The sequence below is a fragment of the Mya arenaria genome, chromosome 11 (genome assembly GCF_026914265.1).
Source record: "Mya arenaria isolate MELC-2E11 chromosome 11, ASM2691426v1".
Lineage (NCBI taxonomy): Eukaryota > Metazoa > Mollusca > Bivalvia > Myida > Myidae > Mya > Mya arenaria.
Window position 1 is genome coordinate 36275471 of NC_069132.1, and position 24805 is coordinate 36300275.

The 24805-nt window shown below is 35.3% G+C and overlaps 1 protein-coding gene across 3 annotated transcripts in view; it reads left to right on the top strand.

The window, feature by feature from the left end:
* LOC128208001 (poly [ADP-ribose] polymerase tankyrase-like) overlaps positions 1-24805 on the top strand; it is a 49775-nt gene continuing 24970 nt past the window's right edge. The window contains exons 1-30 of one of the 3 annotated variants that reach the window (XM_052911246.1): positions 1-73; positions 2261-2375; positions 3343-3520; positions 4326-4506; positions 5018-5178; positions 5487-5561; positions 5713-5863; positions 7114-7231; positions 7528-7697; positions 7975-8062; positions 8938-9063; positions 9922-10044; positions 11340-11420; positions 12352-12515; positions 12666-12775; positions 13719-13831; positions 14253-14409; positions 14680-14787; positions 16341-16441; positions 17277-17376; positions 18375-18496; positions 19152-19229; positions 19702-19830; positions 20005-20154; positions 20743-20980; positions 21696-21856; positions 22839-23004; positions 23591-23772; positions 24301-24380; positions 24589-24698. In XM_052911246.1, coding sequence (XP_052767206.1) covers positions 2280-2375; positions 3343-3520; positions 4326-4506; positions 5018-5178; positions 5487-5561; positions 5713-5863; positions 7114-7231; positions 7528-7697; positions 7975-8062; positions 8938-9063; positions 9922-10044; positions 11340-11420; positions 12352-12515; positions 12666-12775; positions 13719-13831; positions 14253-14409; positions 14680-14787; positions 16341-16441; positions 17277-17376; positions 18375-18496; positions 19152-19229; positions 19702-19830; positions 20005-20154; positions 20743-20980; positions 21696-21856; positions 22839-23004; positions 23591-23772; positions 24301-24380; positions 24589-24698 — 3817 coding nt within the window. In that variant the 5' untranslated portion in view covers positions 1-73; positions 2261-2279. Of the gene's footprint in view, positions 74-233; positions 337-2260; positions 2376-3342; positions 3521-4325; positions 4507-5017; positions 5179-5486; positions 5562-5712; positions 5864-7113; positions 7232-7527; positions 7698-7974; positions 8063-8937; positions 9064-9921; positions 10045-11339; positions 11421-12351; positions 12516-12665; positions 12776-13718; positions 13832-14252; positions 14410-14679; positions 14788-16340; positions 16442-17276; positions 17377-18374; positions 18497-19151; positions 19230-19701; positions 19831-20004; positions 20155-20742; positions 20981-21695; positions 21857-22838; positions 23005-23590; positions 23773-24300; positions 24381-24588; positions 24699-24805 lie in introns of those variants that run through there. The other 2 variants (XM_052911248.1, XM_052911247.1) reach the window with 2 other exon arrangements.

The window sequence follows — 24805 nt, forward strand, 5'->3', positions numbered from 1 at the left end:
CGGACTTAAAAATTTAAACACGTGACTTGATTTTGCTGTTCTGTTTTACAAATTGTGAGAACTTATATGATATGTAAGAACAGTTTCTATGCATATTTCTGTATTCATATGTTAATTTAGATTAATTGTTAAAGAAAAAATGAAATGTATTCAAATTTCTTTCCTACGATGCATGTGGACTGACATTGCTGAAATTTGTTGTTCCAATAAATGGCAAAGCCTGATGGATAATGGCGACAAATGCTAGCCGGCAAAAATAAATCCGCCATTCGTTATTTTTGCGTTAATTTGAGATTGATCGGACGAAGATTCATGGGCTTCTGGCAATAGAAAACTGTAATATAGTCTTAAGTTATGACCACGATATTTTCAATGATGCATATTTCTCTGATCGATTGCATTTGAATCAAAATGTAAACACGATTTGTTGTTGTTTCCCCACCCACTCTGTAATACATTGAACATACATTAAAAGAGGTTAGAAACTAAAACCCATTAAATGTTTCAACACCTCGAAATTAATTTGTATCAGTTTTCTTGTTCACTATGTCTGTCTTTCTCATTCTTTATATGCATGTATTGCCATGGCTGCGGTAATTTGTCATGCCTTGCAAGACAAGGATCTATATTCTGGGTCTAAGCAAGACTTTCTCAGTGGCTCCTTGATCAACCTGATATCTGTTGTTTAAGTTTGATTTCTGAGCCCTGTCTCAAGAACAGGCTTAAAATTTAGTGTTTTTTCGTATACAAGTAGTTCCAATGTCAAAACGGCCAACCTAAACATTTCTAAATAGGTAAAAAAAAAAAAATTGTACTGAAACTACAGCTAATCTTCTAAAGTATCAAAGCCTCTATGTAGGTAGATGAACACCTATACCTTGCCTTGTACAGCAGCAATTGTAAACATTCTCATAACATCCCGAAATCAAATAGTGCCTATTTTGGTTAAAACATTCTCAAATTGGTCAAAATATCCTATCATAGCTGTTGATATACCTCCAAGTTACAGTTTAACTTGAAATTTTAATTCATGCATTTGATGATTTTAATCTTGCAATAGCATTCTGAAAAGGATACATTAAAAATAGCACTAGAAATATTAATGAAATAGATATGTGGACATTTTGGCTTTCATACTGGGGATGTTTGACTGAGTTTGGGATGTTTTCACTTCATATCTTTTTTACTCTACTTACTGGTTGTTACTCTATCTATCAAGGTACTGATGGAAAGATCTCTGAACCCACTTCTCTTACCAGGACTGAGGTCTAAGAAACACCTTTTTTTAAACATGGTCATTATCATGGACCTATAAACCATGGATTGGCAACTCTCATCTGTGTTAATGCGATAATTTCAAACTCACGCGTGCAGCGGGATTTTATTCCGTGATCTTACCGTGTGGTCATTTTCGAGACGTCCAACATCGGTCGAATATGTACATGTAGGAAAACATTAATTAAAATTGACTCAAATGCGCGGTACTTTCATTTGAGTTCAGTATAGTCCAATTGAATCTGATTAAAATCACAGTTATTAATTATGATTAAATCTATAGCGAACAAGGCATTATTAGCAGAGTTGGCGGAAATAACCGAAAATAGCCGTTAATCACCGATCGGAGATTTGGCGTAATTTTCCGATATTTGCAGAGCGCGCGATAAGGATATTTTATCGTTTCACCGATTTGGGGCAGTTGCCAATTCATGGTTTATATGTCCGTGTCATTATTATATGGATTGTCTTGGATAATATTCCTATCATATCTTGTAAATAACTAGTTTTATTTCAACCCTGCTATATAGACTTGTGTTTTTTAGTCATGAAATTTGGAATAAAAATCATCAACAAAATCATCATTTTAGGCATCATTTCTCTATGAAATGAGTGCATTTAACCCTGAATTTCAACCAAAAATGCTGAATAGATAAATGCATCTATAATTATTAATTAAATAATGTTCCAAATGAATTGTCCTGGCTCTTAAACTTTGCGCCTGCAATAACAGGCACGGTGTTAGTAGAGAGTCATTGCAGGCTTTTCGTGACAGCAATTTCAGCAGATTCTGGGATTTTTTTTCTTGAAATTTGGTAAAAATATTTGGCAATGGGAATGGGTCAGATAATCTGACCAGTGAGATGGGCAGAAAAAGGCCTGATTCTCACGCAACATTGACCGTGACTCAGCATAAGTTATTATTACTTTCGTCCTTTTCCTTGTAAAATAAATAAAGTTTAAACTATCCTTTTTGCTCTTGTAGATTTTCTGCACACTACATCATGGATAAGATGAAGGGGAAGAAGGGAACCCCAAAGTCCCAGGATCATGAGAAACAGATTAACCTACCAGAGGATGTACAGTCAGGCTCGGCCAAGGTACTTCATTTTTTAGCCAGATTTTTCATGGAAAAATACAAGATCATAGAGGCTAAGGGCGTCAAAAAGAGGGCGTTTGTTTATCTTTTATTAATATTGCATTTAAGATTTTTGTCTGTGTGTTAAATAAGAGAGTTTTAATCCGATTTTCATGAAACTTGGTAAGGAAGTTTGTGAGCATGCTTTTTCAGACAAGTGGTGAATAAAGGTCATCTCTGGTTTTAATTGTCAGTAGGTCAAATATTAAGACACATCATTGTATTTAGGTTTCCTATTCCTTTAATAATTTCACCACTGTTCATCTAGTCTTTAAGAAATTTATTCAGAATTTTTCTTAGCATGATGTTTAGGTGTAAATATGGGCCTCTCATGTTTAAAACTTGGTCACTAGGTCAAGTAGTTATACACTTTTTTGTTAAAGTTTATAATTCTTTTCATTTATTCAACAGTGTTAATGCACCATCATAGAACCGTCAGAATATTTATTCAACATGATATTTAGTACCAGTTAATATGGATTATCTTAGGTCAAAACCTTAGTTGAACCAGTGTGAATATAGGTCATCAACATTAACTTAAATCTCTATAAACATACATTCTGCTTGGTAAAAATGAAAGTTTGGAATTCTTAAGAATTTTGCCATCAGATAATGTCTGTTTTTGAATAAAAATCGCATGTTATGGGGTATGTATACAAATTAATTTTACAGCAAGGCTTCAATTTCAATTTCAATTGCAACATTGCACAAGTAGCCTCCAGATGTCGGTAATGTCTGAACATCTATTTTGATCGCCATTTCTTATCTAGCTGATGCATAGGTCAAACCTCACAGTTATGTTCTTGTAGTATTATTTTAAGTATATAGTGCCATAAAAGTGTTTCTGTATTAATTTTGATTAATTAAAAAAAAAATGAAATAAATTTTCAAAAGCTTTATAAGGATTATATTGTTACGTTTTTTCACAGAGAAAGAGTCGTGGTGAAGTTGAGCCGCGGACGCCACTGAAGAGGCAGCGTGTGCCCGTTCAGAAGTTCCAGTCTCCAGCCGATGAGCTGATCCCAATGCCATCGACCTCCAAACAGAAGGAAACTCTTGAAATGTTGCACAAGAAGGGAAGTTTCCTCGGAGTGAGGGGGGAGGAAGGTAGGGGATAGTTGGCTCATTTATGTGTGGCTGCTCATATTTATTGTTTAGAGAACAGGGGTAGTATTCATGCTTGCTTTGATTCTGGATTTTTTATAGTAGGGCTATATAAAAGCCAAGCTAAGGTGTAAGAATAAAGTTTGTTAATCCAAAAACCTGATTTTGATGACTGCTGTTTCTGTCTGTTTTATTAGTGTATAGAGTATAGAGTTATGGAAAGGTGCTGGACCCCTCTGCCCTCATGGAGACCAGCATGGGCACCCTTCTGCTTTCATATCATGACATGCTCTAGACTGTCAGATAAAAATTTTATGTCCTTGACCCAATTCATTGTGCCCTTTTCTCCCTTAGCACCATATCCCTTTTTTGCAGCACCCTGTCCTTTTTAAGACCTGGCTAAAGTAATTAATATGTATTTACGTGTACCAAGATAACTTTTTTAATGGGACACAGTCACATAACCATTGATTAATATGTATTTACGTGTACCAAGATAACTTTTTTAATGGGACACAGTCACATAACCATTTATTTTGGTAAATTTATGCTTGCTAATAAGCCGTTATCCTGCTTAGTGTTTGAGATTATGTTTTGTCTACTGACCCATGCTCCTGTTAAATTTACCAATTTACCTGATTAATATACTGCTGAGTTACCAAAATGTTCTGCAGATTTGAAAAACACCCCATTGGGCAAAATATAATTTGAACACTGGAAATGGGAAAGATAAAATTTCTTTGTTTGCATTGTAGTTACATTTGTCTGTTATATAAATATGTAAAAGAGAATTCTTTTTCTATTGCAGGCACATTTTACCTGTGTAAGACGATACAAAATGTGTTCACCAACACACGGAAGTTTAAGATCCAGTGGCTGGACCTTGATCAGCCCCCAGATGTGTACAAACTTGACTTTGTGGATACAACTGATGCAGACTGCATACTTACCAATGTGAAGATGGATCGAGTTGAGAAGGACACTTACAAGTATGGAGATTTTGGTGTTTCTTATGTTAGGCTATGTATTTAAGTCTTGTTAAAATTGCTTTACAATCAGATTAATACAGTATAAATAATAGTTCTGAATATAGAGGGTATACTTGTGTTACTGTTTCTCACTGATGATATTTTGGTACATATAAATAATACCTTGTAAAATTTCACAATTGTTAAAAATAAATATTACATGGCAAAGTTTTACAAGAACAACCTTATATGCTTTTAAACAAATTTCATCAAGCTCATTACTATCTCAATTTTGACACTTAAAACTTTGATTTTGAACCAAAGGTCATTGACATCTGATCCTAATTTATCGAAACATCTTAAGGCCCTTAAAACAGGATAATTTCTTATTTTTATGAGGTAAAATCAAGATTTAGTGAGAAATTTGGCTTCATGAAATAAACAACTTAAGCTTGTAATGCTGAATAACTTTTGAGAAATTGGTGGCCTAGAATAAGTGTTGCTTAAGAATCTCATGTGCTGTGTTTTTCAGGCTACCTATCAAGGAGCAGACTAGGGTAGAGGAGATTCTACGGAAGGCCCTACTCAAAGAACGCGGAGAGCCTGTGGATGATATCATCATACCGGGAATGTCGGGCTCCGAGTCTGAGGATGAGGTCATGGAGGAGGATGAGGAAGAGAGTGAGGAGGAAGGTGAGGTTTTAGGGATAATAAGAAAGGATGAATGTGGATGAGAAAGTGAAGGAAAGGAGGAATTTGAGATTTAAGGGATAATGAGAAAGGATGAATGAGGATTTAAAAAAAAAGAAGTTATTGCGTTGTTCCCCATTGTATTCAAACTATTGCATCTAGAACTTAAGTTTTGTGCCATCTGTTTGTTTCATCCCTCCAACAATAACCTCAATTTATTTTTGCAGTGAGAGAAAAAATATATAACTGGCTATAAAATGTTCTGACAGTGTTACTGTAAAGACTTTTGATTTAATGTTTTTCATTTACAGAATGGGAAGAAGAGGAGACCCCAAAGAAGCCGAAAAGTACACCCAAATCAAAAAAGACCCCGGCATCAGCTAAAGGTATGAGTGTTCTTCTTGGTGGTATTATTAAACTATTTGCATAATTTGACTGTAGCTTTTTCTGTACCTAGCTGATAGTGGGGGAATAGGTAAATTACTGCACCTACCACTCGATTAAATGAAATCCACAAGCGTGTTGCTTTGTTTCTAGGAAAGGGATCTAAATCTAAGCCAGAGAAGGGAAAGAAAACACCGGTAAAAGAGAATAAAGTGAAACCCGAGAAGAAAAAAGGCCCAGACAAAGACCTCAAACCGAATACCAAAATAAAGGTGCTTGAGAAGGAGCCATTCTTCGAGACAAAGTAAGTTTTTAACACAAAATTGTGCTGTCTTAGCAACAAGTGTATGGCCATATGTTGTCAGATCAAGAACATTAGTGAAAGAATGCCTAAAGATTGCTTATTGAATTGGAAGTGTTGTTTGCCATTTTAAACTAGGTTTGTCTTATGTAACAAATAAAACTTTGTTTTGAAATAGATACTATTGATTAATGGATTTACCAGTTTGAAATGGTAATCATATAATACAATAAAATCATTGATAGGAGGGTCCCTCTGCTCTTAAGGGCTGCAGTATTTAAAGTGACACTCTTATTCAAAATCAATACATACACATGTATAACAATAACAAACATCAATTTTGACTGATAAACCTTTAAATACTTAATAATTAATTAATTTTGGTATCCTTCATAAGAACAATTATTTTTGACATTTATCAATCACTTGGAATATGAAAACAATAGTATTAATTGTGGTAAATCTTATTTGGGAGTAAGAGTGCATCTTTAAATATTTTAGTGATCAGAAGCTGAGTAGCTTGAGAAAACAAAGCTAAAATCGTGAAATATTTAGAAAAGAGGCCATGTTTCCTTTTTACTTTAAGTTTTAGCGTTATTTTTCTGGATTTGTGAAAATGTTAGGGTGCTTTCAACAATTTTGCATAACTAAGTTGTTGTCTTTTCGATGGAATTCTTGCAACAGTTTTTATCTTTGTGAATGTAGGTCATCTCAGGTCAAACACTAGGTCAAATATTGAGACAAAAGTTTGTGTTTGAAATTCTCATTCCTTTCACAAATTCATCAGTGTTCATCCAATCTCCCCAACACTCAATCAGGATATTTCTCTTCTTGTTTTTAGGACAAGTGTTAATATGTGTCATGTCAGGTGAAAAACTAGGTCACAGGGTCAAATCACTGAAAAATTGCATTCATAAACCTGTCTTTATCCACTCTTCAAGAAATGCAATCACTCAGCATGATATTTAAGACAAGTTTGAATATGCGTCATTTCTGGTCAAAAGCTAGGTCAGACCAGTGTGAATATGAGTCCGCAGCATTTACTTCTTCTATAAACATGTATACTATTGCAAATTTTTTGTTGTCAAAATGAAAAATCCTGATTTTATTTCCACCTTTACCCTCTTTACACTGAATTCTGTTTTGTATTGTTCATGGTCATGTATGGCTATAAAGCTTTTTAAGTGTAAAAGCTTATTAAATGTTGCATATGGTGTATATGGATCTGTTTTAATTAAATTACTTCTTTGTAGGGAGAAGGTGGAGTTTATGTCCAAGTTTGTTCAGGGAAAGCTGGCTATCCGAGCTGTACTTCTCAATGACATGAAGCTGTTACAGAGCCTAATGGAGGATCATGTGAATGTGTATGATGTGAGTGTACAATAATACTATACCATATATGTATCGATGGTTGTGGTGGTGATGTGATGATGATGATGGTGATGATGACGATGATGATGATGTTGGTTGTGCCTACATTTGCTCAATACTTAACAATTGAAAGTATCATGATGAAAATCTCTACATTTTTGTTCATTGATGCTCTACTTATTCTGCTATTTTTTGTGTTGATAAGATAATGATAGCAAAATATTGTCTATTTTCAATAATACCTCATCGTTCAATCCTTATTTACCATGTAATGTACTTGAATGACTCTTTTACAGTTGAGTGATTTCCGATCAGTGGACATCAAGAGAAACGCCCTGCATTATGCTATAGAGCAGAAGAATAAAGAAGCCATCCGACTGTTGGTGAAAGATTTCAGCACATTCAATGAGCGCAAGAAGAAGGGCTCAATGCAGTCCGTCTTGATCTCTAAAGCCGACACAGGGAGGTGAGGACTCTGACTTAACTTCTCCGGACCACTTCAATAAAGAATATTCTATCTTTGTCTTAAATTTTAACTTTGTGTCATTATTTCTTTATTTTGCCATACATTGGTGTTAATTGAACTTAAACCAGTATAAAAAATGAACTCAATAGTTTCTTTTGATAGTAAACAAACTTTTAGATTGCAATGCAGACATTTTCATATTGTCAATTATTGTCAACCTTAATCAATGTTGTTTGTCTGTCATTTACATGATTCCATTGTAAATTTTCATCTCTAGATATAACCCGATGTCTCTGGGTGTGCGTGCCATTCGAAAAATATCCCAATCTCGCGGCAGCAGGGAAGGCAATGATGCCTTCGTGAAGGTTAGTGGTCATTCGTGGCTATTAGTTTAATAGTATATAATGAATGAATCCTATTTAATTGCAACCTCCTATGATACATACCTGTTTTGATACCCAAGCAAGAAAATTCCTGAATGGAGGTTCATTGGACTCACCTTGCAGTTTGTTGGTCTTTTACCAGAAGGATTGTGGAGGGAACTACTTTTACATTTTTGACAGATTCTTTCAAAGCTTGGTATACATGATCATCATTTGGTGGATAACATATTTTTCGGCAGTTTCAGCAAGTCGATTCAAGAGTAATGTGCACTTGGATTTGAACTTGAATTTTATTACATTCCTTTAAATTACTTGCTGTTAATTGTTCACTGTGTGATACAATGGATCACACATTACTTGGCACTTGTTTTAATAGTTAATGACTTACAGAATGGACACCATTCTGTATTTATAGAATTAACTTCTTTAATTAATGAAATATTTCTTTTGTTTCGAAATAATACAAAAATTATGATAAATTCATACACACCTTACATAATTGGCAATGGAAACCTAGTATTACTTAAAAATAAAAACTTACTTTTTCTGGCAAATTCATGTTTAAGTTCTTCACAGCCCGATATAATGTGCTTTTTTCACCCTTAGCACCATGTCCCTTCTCTGCAGCACCCTGTCTTCTTAAATAAACCCGGCTAAATCTCTACATTTACCTTGTATGTTCTTAATGTTAGGGATTGGAACCTGATTGTAGCATATGGGAAACCAAATGTTGACACTATTTCTGTTAATTTTTATAACTACAATTCTTAAAGATTAAGCGTGGAGGCTTATATGCGATTTCATTGGCTGAAAATGTAAGTTATGATCTAATTTGTATTTACCATGCTGTTTGATAGGACATAGTGGATGGTCAGTGTGATCATGAACTGACCGACTATGTTGAGGATGCTTTGAAGCTGGGTATTGACCAGGAGTGCTTCACCGAGCTTGTACATGCAAACAAGGACTCCACCGGTGATCTGGTAAGTTTGTGTTATGGTTTTGTTGCAAATCTTATGATATATGAACAGTGTTTCCGCCAGGCCTTTATGGTTGTTGGGCCCTATGTGCTTTTGGCTGGCAAGGCTTATTACCAACAACGCATTATATGTACCGACATGCTTTGATCCGTACAGCTACAAGCCTTATGAAAACAATTGACAATAACTTCAACTTGGTTTTTCAGTTAATCAACATGGTTTTTCAGTTAATCAATTGGACAGTGCAACCATATGCTTTCATTAATTTATAAAATAATCCTAGATCAATTGTTCGATTGACAACTGGCGACTGGTTGATTATTGTGCTTCCCCATATCAGGGGAGCATACAGTAGCCACTTCACCCATGTGACTGTCCATATTTTGTCCAATTGTTTGTCTGAAATACTCTCAGCAACCACTGACTTGATTTCAATGAAACTCTGGGAAGCTTGACTTACAAGAGGAGATGAGATGTGCATCGTATCAGCATGTTCTGGCTCAATGACTTTTCACAGAGTTTGTACCCCGCTTTTTCTGAACGATAACCATGTTAATCAATATTCAAGAAATGTGAATAATCAATATTCAAGAAATGTGAATGATCAGCCATTGGAATTCTGTTGATAGAATTTCCCCCTAAGTATGCTTACATGAACTTAATAAAGAATGGTCATGACCAGTCTTTTGCTCGCGGGGAGAGCCATTTTCTAATGTTGTTATAACTTGTAGCCCATACCAATAGTAGAATAATATTGTTTGTTGAATTGATTTATATCACGTGTGTATATTATATACAATAAAATACAATTAAACTTAATTTTTTGCTCATCATGCTAAAACACCGTTTCTTGTTTCACAGATAAGCCATGCAGTGTCTAACGTATACCAGGCAGTGTTGAGTGGGAACCGGAAATTAGCAGGACATCTTGTAGAACAGGCGATGAAAGAGTCCAGTTCAGGATTTGGTTACCTGCACAAAGACGTAAGTACCTTGTGTGGTAGGGGTGGATGTGTAAATTATTAATACTCTGATGAGCTAGGCTGAATCAGTGTTGTGGCCAATCCCTTTTTTTTTATAAGCAGCAAACAAGAATATATACTAGCAGAATAAAGTAACTGCAAAAACAATACGTGGCTGAAATAATTTCCTCATATATTGGATAACATTTTAATGTTCAAATGTTTCATTTGGCATCTGCAATTTAATGTTCAAATGTTTCATTTGGCATCTGCACTTTAATTAAGGATTAAAATTCGACATGTTGCATTTTATCGGGGTATGATATGCAATGGGGCTGTTCAAAATGGGTGGAGTCTGAAGGTTCAAATATTTCATATGGCATCTGCACTTTAATGTTCAAATGTTTCATATGGCATCTGCACTTTAATGTTCAAATGTTTCATATGGCATCTGCACTTTAATGTTCAAATATTTTATATGGCATCTGCACTTAAATGTTCAAATGCTTCATATGGCATCTGCACTTTAATGTTCAAATGCTTCATATGGCATCTGCACTTTAATGTTCAAATGCTTCATATGGCATCTGCACTTTAATGTTCAAATGATTCATATAGCATCTGCACTTTAATGTTCAAACGTTTCATATGGCATATTCATGCAGATGTAAGATGATGGTGGATGTCTTTTTCATATGAGACCATTTTAAGAATATAATTATTATTTTATGTCTCTTTTTCTTGGAAGATTTTTAAGAAGCACCGTTCCTTTAATTCTGATAGTTTATAATTTTATTGTGTATGTTGCATATAAATCCTACTTGAGTGTGTTCTTTTCAGTGAATGGTATTATAGGCTTTGACATAAACATGCTTTGACTTGCTTTGTGAGTGGATTAAGCAGTGCAAACACAACTGATTTTGCGTAGGAGTCAATTGGACTACTAGCATACATACTTAAATAGTTCAAGTGATCACCAGTCCAGGAGAAAAGTCATGCAGAAATGCCAAATATTCTAATTAAGTTTATTCAAGGCACTATAAATTGAAGAAGTTTGAAAACATTGATTTTTGCAGTATTCCTTCACAAGTATTTTGAGTCGAAGGAACTCCAAATGAAGGAATCTTAGCCTAAATTTTGGAGTCTCGGACACCCTTAAGTATTGAATCCTGGTTTGATGTCTACACATTTGACTGGCTGTTTTATTAAACAATGTGTATTTAGAATTTGAATGCCTATAGTATGCAGGTTAAGTATCTTTCAAAATCAATAATTATGTTGATAATTGTATAAAAGCCATAATTTGAACATTTTAAGGTCTTGCTGTTTGACAAAGAGGAGCTGCGATCCAGTATCTTGGCTGCATCTGTGAAAAAGAAACCATATGATAACAAGTCGGTATGTATAATGTTTTTTGGTCATGTGTGCTCTTAAGAAGAAATGGTTCGTCTCTCAACTGGGTTGCCCGAAGCCTGAGACAAGTATATACTGGTTCAGACAAGTCAAAATTCCCAGGTGGTTGCCCGAATGGGCAAGTGCATTTTTCGGAAATTTAGATCCCTCTGTTTTCATAATTTCTTCAGCCACAATTTACAAATCCTGAGTGAACATTAGTCACGGCTTTCGTTTATTAAGGCATGAATTGGTTATTTTGAGCAAGTAAAATTGTTTTTGGGCAAGTGTTTTTTTTTAATTACTTGCCCGAAAGGACAAGTGCTGAAAAAAAGTCATACAATATTATTCAGTTTTGTACTATTAAAGATGCACTCTTACTCCCAAAAAAGATGTAGCAAAATTAATGCAATTGTTTTAATTTAAAGAAAATGTTGAATAAAATTAATATCAAAAACAATGGTTTTTATGAAGGATACCGTGTTTAATCGGAAAGAAGTTGCAATAAATACGGTATTTCTATCTTATAAGACGGAAGTTGATCACTGTAAATCTTTTAGCACTCACCAATCATTTTATATTTGTGCGTTTTTAGCTAATAAATACACGGTTACAATCTTGTTGTCAGGATTTTCTGTTTTCCATAAATGCATTATTTGGGAAGTAATTAAAGGTAGATCACTCAAATTTTATGTTTGTTATACATCTGTATGTTTTGATTTTAAATACGAGTGTCACTTTAACTTACATGTACACACAAAATATCATTGATATTAAAGTATTTTCGATCAAAAACCCAAACTTTTACACTATATTAAACAAACCGCTATTTTTTTGTAACAATCGCAGATATAAAACAAGCCAGAAAAATAATTTACCAGTCCATGGTTTCTCAGCTTTTTTCTAGCCCTTCATTCCAATCATTGTACATATTCAGATCACACCACTGCACTGTGCAGCCATCAACCCAAATGTAGCATACCTGAAGCGTCTTCTGGCTGTGGAGCCTAATATGAACCTCGAGGACCGGGACCACCGACGCCCAATACATTTTGCAGCCGTCTGTGAGGGTGTCGGGCCGCTTGAGTTTCTACTAGAAAGGTGTGTTTGAAATGAAATAAAATAATAAAAAATGGATATTCCACATTTGTAGTTTTTGATTCAATGTAAGTGTCAAAATGTTGAAATTAAATGCATTCAAGTTCCTTCTACTAAGCATGCTGATCAACAATTACTATTGATTTCTCACAGAGGAGCAAGCCCTCTTGAGGTAGACAACCAGGGTATGACCCCGCTACACTACGCCTGCTATGCTGGAAGACCTAGAAATGTGGACATTCTCCTCAGAAGAGCTAAGGCTGGTGAGTAAAACGCAATGTGACATTGGTTTAACGATTAAGTTGCAAAAATACGACAGCTGGAGTTGCCACCCAAGCTCATGTTTTAAAGTTTTTTTATTTTTGTTTGTTTTTAATTTAGAGACCGCCAATGTTGCGTTGTTGTGACATAAAATAGTACAGTATGTACTTTTAATTTGGTGCAAAAGGGTTAAATGAGGAGAACATAATTACTGGTGGAAACTTTAACATGGCAGTCAAGTTTAATAATTACATGTGAATAACTGTTTGTTAATGTGTATATTACATGTATGATGTTTTTATTTTATGCTTTCTGGTGATTTATAGAGATTTTTCAGTGAAATAAAATTATATTGCACTCTTTATTTGTGAAAAAACAATTTGATAGTAGTCACTGTTTTGAAACTTAAGCTTGCTCTCACTTCCAAATCAGACTTCAGCATGCACAGGACTGGGACACAATTAATTACAATTAACTGTCATTTATTATAAAAAGAAAAAAAAATGTTTCAGTGTAAGACCACACTATTAAATATATGTGAACACCACATGTAAATATTTCACTTGTGGCTATGGTACTTGTGATACATAGCTTTTGGTGCTCATTCGCGGTGAAAGATATTGTAATCTTACACTGTTACAAGCAATTATCTTTTATATCATAGACACATTGTATATATATAAACACCCCAGGTAAAGAATCTTGCATATACTGGTAGTTGTCTTATATTAACACATTAAATCTCTCTTTTTTTTCTTTTCTTTTTTACTTTTTGGCCTTCTATTTGTATGGAGAAAGTCAGTGTTCAAATCTTTGGGAATAAACTTTTCAGGATAACTGGGTGATTTCAAATACATTTCAGAGGGGAAGGCACATCTATTTATGGCTTCTGAATATTTTTAAATATTTGTTATGTAATATCTGACTTTTTTGTTTTGTCTTTAGCGTCCCAAAAGCAGGGAGATGTATTTTCAACCAAGTGGGGCCCTGGAGGTGTGGATCGACCATGTCGGAGCTCCTTCTGTCCCGTACATATGGCTGTACATTACAGCCAAGCAGTAAGTAACACCCATATGACATACAGACGTAATGTAATTTGACATAATGACAATGTCAGTTAGAGGGTGTGGGGTCAAATATTTATTTTAAAGAAAGCACGTGACCTGCCTTGTGTTAAGGTCATGATTTTGTGAGCATGGAATCTTCATTTGAAGACATCTTGAGAACACTGCATTGAAATTATTGTATTCAGGTTTTAAGGATTGCATTTAAAATAAATGATGTGCAATAGATTGAAGATTGTGCCAGGCTTAATTTTTAATTCACATGTAGAAGTAAATAAAAAGAATGGTTGTTTTTATAAACATTTTCTTTGTGTGTTGTCATACACATATAAGGAATGAAATACATGTACATGTGTACCTTTACATGTACGTGCACACACTGAGAATCAGTGAATGTAAAATTGTTTCCATACAGGATGTGTTGAAGATCCTTATCAAGCACCAGGTGGACGTAAACAAGCCGCTCTCTGCAGGGAAAAACAGGGTGACATGTCTCATGGTAGCAGCCAGTCACGGGGATCTCGAGATCTGTAGAATACTAGGTCAAAATGGAGCATACATCGACCAAGTTGGTAAGAGCCTTGGTGTTTAATTTTGACTTTCGGCGTTTTACTAGAAATCCAGCAAGAATTAAACAGACTGCCAACAATTACTGGTGTTTTCGCTACTGTTTCATTCAGAAGTTTTATTCAAATATTACATAAAAGGTCAATGAAATCACCAGGCTTATGGATCATTCTTTAACTTTGTACATCACATTAAGTTAGGTTTTCTGACAATCTAAAATTGCCACTCTTTGCTTTTTGTTGCATTTTATCTCTACAATATATTACTTTTAACAGACAAGTTAAAGAGGTCAGCGCTGATACACGCAGTGATGAACGGTAACACCCACGTAGCCTCATTTTTGCTGCACCTCGGGGCAAACCCTAACCGCTGTGACTCCTCAGGTAAAGATAAGAATCTTTTCATAACATTCGAAGAGAAAAATGTTAGATATACAAAACTTATATATTGCTTCAAGAAAAATTAAGGTAAAAATATAGTTAATCAGTTTCCTGGCAAATAGAATGTTTTAGAGTTCTTTTGATCTATAAGCAGTTCATCGTAAATGTACTTGAGAGTTCAGAAATTCTGGTGCTTGAAAGTCCAAGTTTTAACCATAATCAATGGCAATATGTTTTCCAAATTTCCAAAATTAAGTTAAGCCATGTTTGAGTAACATGATTGTTTTTCAACAACATTGATTGATATATTAAGGGGCTATATAGAAGTTGCGTCTGTCCCATTGTGCCCCAGAAAAATATTTTGTATGTATCTCCAAAAGTATTTTGCCTACACACATCAAATTTTATAGTAATGGTGTTGATCATGGGCAGTGGCAGCCTGCAATTTCTGTCACATTTCTCTCATTATTACATGAATTATGGCCCTTGACTAATTAAAATATTGTCTGAAAAATCATGTGTTCCATGTAGCACCAACAGTATTCCATCTACATTCATGAAACTTAATGAATGTTATTTAGCTGAGATAGTTCAGATCCTGTGATTCTTTCACATTTTTATGCCCCCACAAAGTGGCGGCATATAGGGTTGCCCTTGTCCGTACGTACGTCTGTCTGTCTGTACGTACGTACGTCCCGAAGATTGTTTCCGATCTAATTCTTGAAAACCGTTTGTCCAATCCTCACCAAACTTTAAACACATGTTTGTGACCATAATATCTTGATCAAGTTCGATAGTCATGGAAATCGCTTTAGTCATTTAGGAGTTACGGCCCTTTTTTGCCAAAAATACTTCAAAAATATATGTTTCCAATCTAATTCTTGAAAACTGTTTGTCCAATCCTCACCAAACTTTAAACACATGTTTGTGACCATAATATCTTGATCAAGTTCGATAGTCATGGAAATCGCTTTAGTCATTTAGGAGTTATGGCCCTTTTTTGCCAAAAATACTTCAAAAATATATGTTTCCAATCTAATTCTTGAAAAGTATGTGTCCAATGTGGATCCAACAAGTTTTTTCCTGCCTGAATGGCGCCATATAACCTATACAGTCTTGCGATGCCGTAAAACCCAACTCAACTCAACTTATCCTATATGTGCAGATTATCCTGAATAATCATTATGGCTTATTTTCTGTGACAAAAAATCGAAGTGGGGGCATCCGTGTCCTATGGACACATTTCTAGTTCTCAGTCTAACAAGGGTTCTGGCCCTTAAATTAGTAAAAAATGGTTGAAAAACTTTGTTGCAAGTTATTCCAAAAAATTTGTACATACTCTAATGAAATTAATACAAATGTTGGTTAGCCTGAGCTTTGGTGCGCCTGTCATTTTTGTACTATTTCACACATGAATTCCACAATTGGACAATCATTCCTGTGTCCAGATAGCATTTGGGTGTATTCATCATGACCCTGAAAGATCATTCAACCTAGAAGCTCTTTTCTCAATCACAGGGGATAAGTCTTTAACTCTTGACATGTTTACCTTTCAGGGAACTCTGTTGCCCACTATGCGGCAGCCTATGGCTGGATCTTTTGTTTGAAGCTGCTACACCAGGCTGGGGCAGACCTCGGCAAGGCCTCTGACTGGCAGGTAAGTTGTCCTGAAATTGGTTAGAATAAAAGGCGTACTCAAATCCAAGGCTTGTAAAATGTTGGTCTCTAGTAATGTTTGCATTTTAGTTCCCCTGTTTTTTAAAGAAAAAAAACCAAGGCATTGTAATAGTCTTAGCATTATTGTTGTTATCAGCGGCGTTAAGATTTTTGAAAGAAACTTGGTATAATCCTTGCCTTAGACAATATGCATATATACATGAAGGCTCATTCTTCTGGCTTTGGTGATTTTTGAGATGTGCCGTATTTTCATCTAAAAAAAGCAGTCGCTCGCCTCATTGGCATTCATTCAACGGTGCTCTTGTTTTCTTCTCACAGATATGGCCTTAAAACAACACCATGATAGCCTAAAACATAAACATGTAAGGTGCTTAATGGGATGTCTTAGTAAGAACTCATGCAATATTTCATTGACTTCAGTTAAATACAAGATGTAGCTTAGTGATGATATTGTCATGTCTGTCTTACTTTCTGTATTGGCACCGAGTTATACTTAATTTGAATATCAATCAAAAAAAGATTAGAATTTTGTTGTTAATCACTTAATGTATTCCAGTGATGATGTTGATGTCACGTCTGAAGTCTAAGGATTTGTGTTTACCTATCTTGGTGTAATGGAGCAGTATAGAATACTCCTAATTACCACCTTAATTTGAATATGTTTGCTGTGATGATATGATTTGTCTCGTTCGTATGAAATCTTATTTTATGATTTCGTATACATATCTGAGCTACTGAAGAAAGAAAATGGACTTGCTGCTGGATATTCTTCTTGCAAAAGCGACATGTAAACCCCACCAAAATTCTCTTTTCAGACGACCCCGATCAGCATTGCGTTCCTGAAAGGCCATGTGGGAATTGTGGACTACCTCTTGAAACAGTCTGGAGTGGACATCAACTTCAAGGATGATGCTGGTGAGAAATCAAAATTGATTTCTAGACAAAATAACAAAATCAAACATGCACAGGGACCGTAGTCATGATATTTAGGGAAATTGGAAGAAAATAGTGAATCTGTGGCAGTGTTAATTTTAGAGTCTGACTTCTTTGATAGTTACACTCCAATATATCTGGGGGGTATATGAGTCACATTGCATTACGTTATGTTGTGTCATGTAAAAAAATATTGCACCTACATTCACAAAACTTTATAAGAATGATGGCCAACATGGGCAGTTGTGCCTGCGATTTGTTTGACATTTTGCTCAGTCTTAAGAGAGTTATGGTCCCTGACTTAAGTAAAAATTTGTCCAAAAAAATATTGTGTTAAAAGTATAACACCTACACTCATTTTATAATGCACATGCTCATTTTTTTAACTTCAAAACGCAACATTAAACCATTCCTGTGCCCAGGTAACATTTGCGGGGATTTATTTAGTTAGTGATAGAGCATTCTTTTTCGACCATTTTTTGCCCAACTCCCCTCATGAAAAAGTATATATTTTGCCCCAGTCCAGGCAAAAAAAAATCCCTTATAAAGTGACACTTTATTCAAAATCAATGCATACTCATGTATTACAAACATAAATTTTGAGTGATAAACCTTTAACTACTTAGTAAATAAAACATTTATGGAAAATATTAATAACTGATAACAATATTGTAACTGTTTTTTTAAAAGCTGAAAACACAAAAATATTAAATTATTGGTGAGTAGTAAAAGATTTACTATCAACTCATATGGTAGACTTACAGTGTTTTCTGCACCTTTCTTTCAAATTAAACTTGATATCCTTCATAAAAACCATTGTTTTGGACATTTATTCATCATTAAAGTATGCTAAAACAATTATATTAATTGTGGTAAATCTTATTTGGGAGTAAGAGAGTAAAATTATTTTTTTATATATATATAGGATTTTAAAGACATGCTTAGTGCCGCAACATCCTATGCCTCTGTTTTATGCCCAGGTATGACATTGACCAGTGTAGCAGTGTCCAGTGCCCTTGAGCCCGGTCTCTATGATCAAGTAAAACATCTGTTGTCTAAGGGAGCTAACCCAACCATCACCGACGTCAACAACATGGACTCAGTGAGTAGTACAGGCTTTCTTGTTCCAATGTTTATGACTGCTGACAGTGTGTTTTTTTTTTCGGACCTTCTTAGGGGCCAAACTTCAGCTAAATTTACGTCCTGATAAAATGCTATCATTCCCCTATTAAAGGGCCAATAACCATTCCCATTCCCTTAGAAGTAAAAAAAAAAAATGGCCCATTGGCATAAATGGCATATATGACTCTTTTGGTATCAGGGACAAAAAATTTTTTGGACAATCTTAAGAAGCAGTACTCTATGAAGGCTGAAGGGTACCTTGACTTTCATGACGGCTGAAGGGTGATGCACCTTGTCCTTTTTTGGTTGCACTCTTTTTGCCCTGATGAAAGATCAGGTACCTTCAGCCTTCTTTGAATGAAATGCTTCAGAATGTCAACTTTTGTTTAACCTTACATAACTCTTTATCTAAAACCCTACAGTATGTATGGACATCATTGACAGTTTTTTAAATGGATACTAATAAGATCTTGAAAATTTATCTAAATGAGAGGCAAACCTGCAAACTTGGTTTTACTATAAAGTCAGATGAAAGAACACATTAACACATTCTCCATTATAATGTTAGTTTACCAGTAATTATTTGTCACTTTAGACCCTTGAACTTTCTGAACATGTATTTCTCTGTGTTTCAGCTTCATCACCTGGCCAAAAGTGAAGTCCTCAAACCCAAACCTCAGCTCAGCTATTGGAACAGGGATGAAGCTGACGATGTAAGATATACTTTTATATATAGACAAAATATTTACGGGGTGCAAGAAATTTAGTCAGAGACTGATGTTTTCTATGTCTGACAGGCCATAAATAAAAATATGTTCATGTTATTCGAATGACACTCAGAAGACATGTTGCTAGAGACAATACGCACATATATAGCAAGGCTCAAAACTATTACCCTTTTTAGCTGAAAATCAATGGACAAATGTTGATCTTTGCTCCTAAGCATTCTTGTACAATCATTTACTATTGTCATTTAATCATGATAAATTCAAAAGTAAGTGGATACATCATGTTTATACATGGATATTTTTCATTGTTTACTGTGTGGCACTTGTTCTTGACATTAGAATAAACAATTATCACATAGCTTATGTTATTAAACTCAACTTTCTTTATGTATATATGCTTTGTTAAACTGTTTATCACTTATCATTATGTTGAAAACATTTTCTTCTACCACTGTAGAGTAAAGAATTGGATGAGACGAAGGTGGATTTGACAGTCCGTCTAGCCACTCTTCTACTAGATGCAGGCTGTGACCCGACACTGGTGGCTGAGGACGGAAAAACAGCCCTTATGCTTGCCATTGAACAGGTATGTAGGTCTTCTCATAAAATATTATCAATTATCTAACATTTTCACGAACTTTCAAATCTTTATGAACTTTATTGTTGCAATTTTCAGGTATGAGATGATAAATTTAACAAGCAACATAGTGAAAAGTGATGCAATGTGTTGACATAAGGAAAATGACATATTTTTTTGCAGCTGAATGTTGGTCTGGTGAAATTGCTGGTAGAGAGAGGTGGCATCGTGACATCTCATAAGACGGACGACGGACGCACAATTCTTCATCACATGGTCAATCTCTGTATGGACGCCCACCTGGCTCCCATACTGAAAATACTGGTAGAACAGGTATGTTCTCTTGTTTTGGTCATATACTTGCATTCTGTTTGAAAAGCACTACTGAGATACTAGCCAGAAAAGAAACTGTTCATGCAAAAATATACCAGTTCTGAAATAACCTCAGAAATAGCAAGTTTTAAAGATGACTTCATTTGGAAAATTGTAACAAGCTTGGACGGAAGAACCTCTCTGTATCACAGTTACATTTATGTTGTCAACAGTTGAGGAAAATGTCATGTTATCAATAAAAGGCTTCACATTATTTTAGGAAAATTTGGAATACGGCATAGTTTCTTTTTTCCCCTAGTTAGTGTAGCCAGTCTTTTCTTGCTATCAAATGATAAGGTTGCATGTTGCAAAAATGTAGCGTCAACCATATTACTTAGAGCTTCTTTAAACTTTACTTTTCCCTTTGCACCATTGAATTATTTAGGTATTGAGAACATTTTTTCCAAAACTTTTAGTATTTGCAAAACATTTCTGACATTAATGTTAAGACAAAGATAAGATAATGCTTGATTTTTTTAAGTCTGCAAAACTTTAAATGCACAAACAAGCTTTGTAAAGCGTTGAAACTGATTAAATGTTTATATCCAGAAACCAATCACTGTGAAACCCCCGCGGAAGGATGCAGTGAAGGAGGATAAAGATGATCGCAAGGAGAAGATGGTTGTGGAAAATGGGGACAACGGGGAAGACCAGAAACCAGAAAAGATGGAGGTGGACGGGGAACCCGGGGGACCTGGAAAGAGGGAGAAAGGTTCTGGAGAGGGTACACCCCCTGCACAGAAGGATGGCCCTAAACAAAATGGCTCAGGGGATGGAGGAGGTAATGGTATGTTTAGATTTTTCACAGAAAGTTGTCTGCGCTTCATCACTGTATATACACATGAATAACTTCAGAAAGTATTTATATTATCTTGGGATTTGTTGCTGTTTGCTAATGGGCTCTTATTAACCAAATCCTATGACACATGGACTTTCTGTAGGTGAAGCTTTACTGCTCTTTTTATATTAATTAACTTATTCAATTTTGAACAAGATATGGCTAATTCCTTGATTAAACTTTGATTCAGGTTGTAGCTTAGTTACATAAAACTCTTAAGACTAATAAAAAAATACATTTGGTTCGGTTTACCCAACCAAACCTAAGAAGTATGTGCCGACCCTAGCGTTTTTATAGTCAGTTGGTATTTTTATTTTTTTTTATTTTTTTTTACTGTGGTGTTTTAGAATTTAGTTAAAAACCTTAAAAAGCTTTATACAGAATGTATCTTTAACATCATTCTCCAATGGTGACACTAATGTTGTTAGCTTACCTACCCTACCAGTTTCTGTAAAAAGATGTAACCCTAACCAAACTGTTTATTTTTATTGGCCTTATATGTCCTACTCACAAATAGAGCCATGCCTATCTAACTTTCATCAAGCATTTAAATTTAACATACTGGTTAATGTAGCTATCAAAGAACTAGCTTATTTGTGAGCCGGAGTCATTGAGAATGATACTGGAACATTCAGCTTGTTCATACTACATTTACATCTTGCAGAGACTGTGAATGGTATGGACGTGGATGAGCAGCCACCAGCTCTGGAAAAGATGGTGTCAGTTGCGTCGCAGGAAGACATCTGGCAAATCATGGCCACTGAACTAGACCATGAGGGTTACATGCCACTTCTTCTGGCTTGCAAGGTCTACAGGGGTTTCAAGGTGAGATTCTTGTATTGATATATGTTCCAAGGCCGCAGACTCAACAAGTTGTGAGTTATATATACAGTGTGCGTATACCACATGATAAATTGCATCAGAAATGCTACGCTGGAAGGCAACATTTTGCTTGAAATGAATACTTAATAAGATAAGTTTTCTTTTTTTTCACCATTTTAAATGAAACAAAGGGCAGTCTATGCCACTAAAAGAGCACCACCTTCGTTTTATTACTGGAGTTTGATAAGGAAAGTAGTTTCCTCAAACACTTTTACAAACCTGTTTCCAAAAATAATGTTTTACAGTGCTCGATCAGGCGGTGGTTTTGTGAAAAGGTTTGTCGAAGTGTTTTAAGAAACTAAACTCTTGATTAAACTCTTGCTTCAGACTAAGCAGGGCTTAGTAAGGGATATAGACTGCGCTATGTATTGTTTAAATGGTGAAGACATAGTAAAGTTATGTTTGTTAAATTAAAGTCTTCATTTGAAGCAAAATATTGCCTTCTGACGTAGCATTTATGACACAATTTATTATGTGGTATACACGCACTGATTTTGTATATCTTTTTCAAAGACTGAGTGAGGCTGTATACATGATATAGACTGCGCTATGTTTTGTTTATAATAGCGAAGAAATAGTAAAGTTACCTTTGTTTAAATTAAAGTCTTCATTCGAAGCAAAATATTGCCTTCTGACGTAGCATTTATGACACAATCAGGTGGTATACACACACTGATTCTGTATATCTTTTTGATTGTATCACTTCCCATTGCTTGAGTAAAGAAACATCATACCCGACCTTAGGTTTTATGCTAAATGAGCTTCATGCAAGCTGCTCAGAATAAAACCCACAGATCACCCATTTAACATAATATTATTCTATTTTTAGCAAGTGTTTTTGCTATCTACATTTCAGATAGGCTCTTTCCTGTTGTTTGTTTGACAAGATTAAAGTCATCTTCATTTATCACTTGCATACTTTCAGAAAGGAAAGATGGCGCATGATGCCGTGAAAAAATGCAGCGAGAATGGGCGAAACTTCATCAAGGCGCTGATTGAGCTGACAGCAGCTGATGTGTCAGAAACAGTAAAGGAAATCGTGTTCCCTGGAAACCCCCCGGAGAGCGAGGCAGCCAGATACACGAAGGATGGTGGGTGTTTGGCTATTAATGTAGATTGAGATAAATGTTGTGTTTTGTTGTTTCTTATCCTTGGGGGAAAAATGGAGTCTGGTTTTGATTTATATGTAGGAAGGAATTGTACATAAAGCTGAAGTTGATGGGGTTTTTTAAATTTCATTCTTTTGAAAGTGGAGGTTTGAATAAGGAAGGAAATACATTTGTACATGTTGTTACCACACATTCTTTTTGTTGCTTGGCCATTTTAACATTGCCAGCTCGAGGGCTTTTACTTGTTTTGACAAGCGTTTTCTACATTTCTATTCAACTGGGTATTTTCCTGGCACATGTTGGGTTCTGAATATGCTGGGTCAAGAGGTACTTGCAGGCCTGGATTGTGCTGGTCTCCAGTTGGTGTGTGAACTCTTCCTATCAATACAAAACAATAACCATTGTATGTCTTATATTCCAGGCAAGTGTTCCACCCTTAACATGCTACTGTACGTGGGTAACGAGGTTCTTGAAGGTGCCAGTCTCCAGCTGGTGTGTGATGAAAACTCTCCTGTCACTGAATGTAGGGACCGACCTAAAACTAACCATTGAATGTTTTACATTCCAGGCAAGTGTTCAGCTCTTCACATGCTACTGCATGTGGGTCATGAGGTTCTTGAAGGCCTGGAGTGTGCCGGTCTCCAGCTGCTGTGTGAACACTCCCCTAAGACGGAGTGTAGAAACCTCCACAATAAGACACCTATCATTGATGCTGTTGAGGACAAGAACGTCAAGGCAGTCCACCTACTGGTATGGATGCTTCTTACGATGTTACATTGGTTGATCAATAATCTGATTTATTTTACTTTACACGTCAACTGGTGTTCTAGAATAAACTTTATGTTTTATAAGCTCTTTTTTCTTCAGATGACAAGTTTGGAAGAAGTCATTGGCATCATTTGAATTGTTGCATTAAAACCTGTGTGTTGGCAATGTCTTGAGTATCCAGATATTGATATAAAAACTTGTTTTAAATGCCAATAATTGCATTAAAATTTCTGTTTTATGCCCGTCAATAAACTTGGCGATTCTCATACTGTTTCAGACGGGTTATTTGTTTTACAATATCCATATGCTTTTCAAGTTTTTGAAATAAGGCTACTAGGTGTTGTTTCCCAGCTATGGGAACGGGCCGGGACTTTTCTGATATGAAAAAGGCCAATTTTGCCGTAGATATGAACACAAACCCTTTAAAAAAATAAAACAGATATAAGCAGTATTATACTGATTACATGAGCTAACGTAGTATAATATTGTGTATATATACATTACCTTTAGATCAAAGCCGGAGCCAATGTGAATGTAACATTCGGCAATGAAATTCATGGACATATTACCCCACTTCACAAGGCAGCAGAGTGAGTCTTTTATTTTATTTTCAGCTGAATAAATGGCCTAATTTTTGCTTAACTTCGAAAGTTAAAAGTAATTGTGTTTTTTTCCAAGTCCTATTTTATCTTGCATACATTTGATTTAAAACATTTATTTTATGGACATGCGTTATGTTTCTAAAATAGACAAAAAGCCCTTGTATTTCGTATATTTACTTTTATACATGTTTTGAAGCATTGGAGATGTCTCTCTGGTCCGAGCGCTGATCAAGTCCGGGGCAAACGTGAATGCAGTTAACACTAAATCAGGGGAAACACCACTGCATATGGCTGTACACAATAGAGGTATGCATTAAATGATGAAATCAAAGTTAAAATAAATTTCATAAGAGCTGTAGAGCCTGTAATGGGGAACTATAGTATGTAACTGTTATTAACCTGAAAAAAGGTCA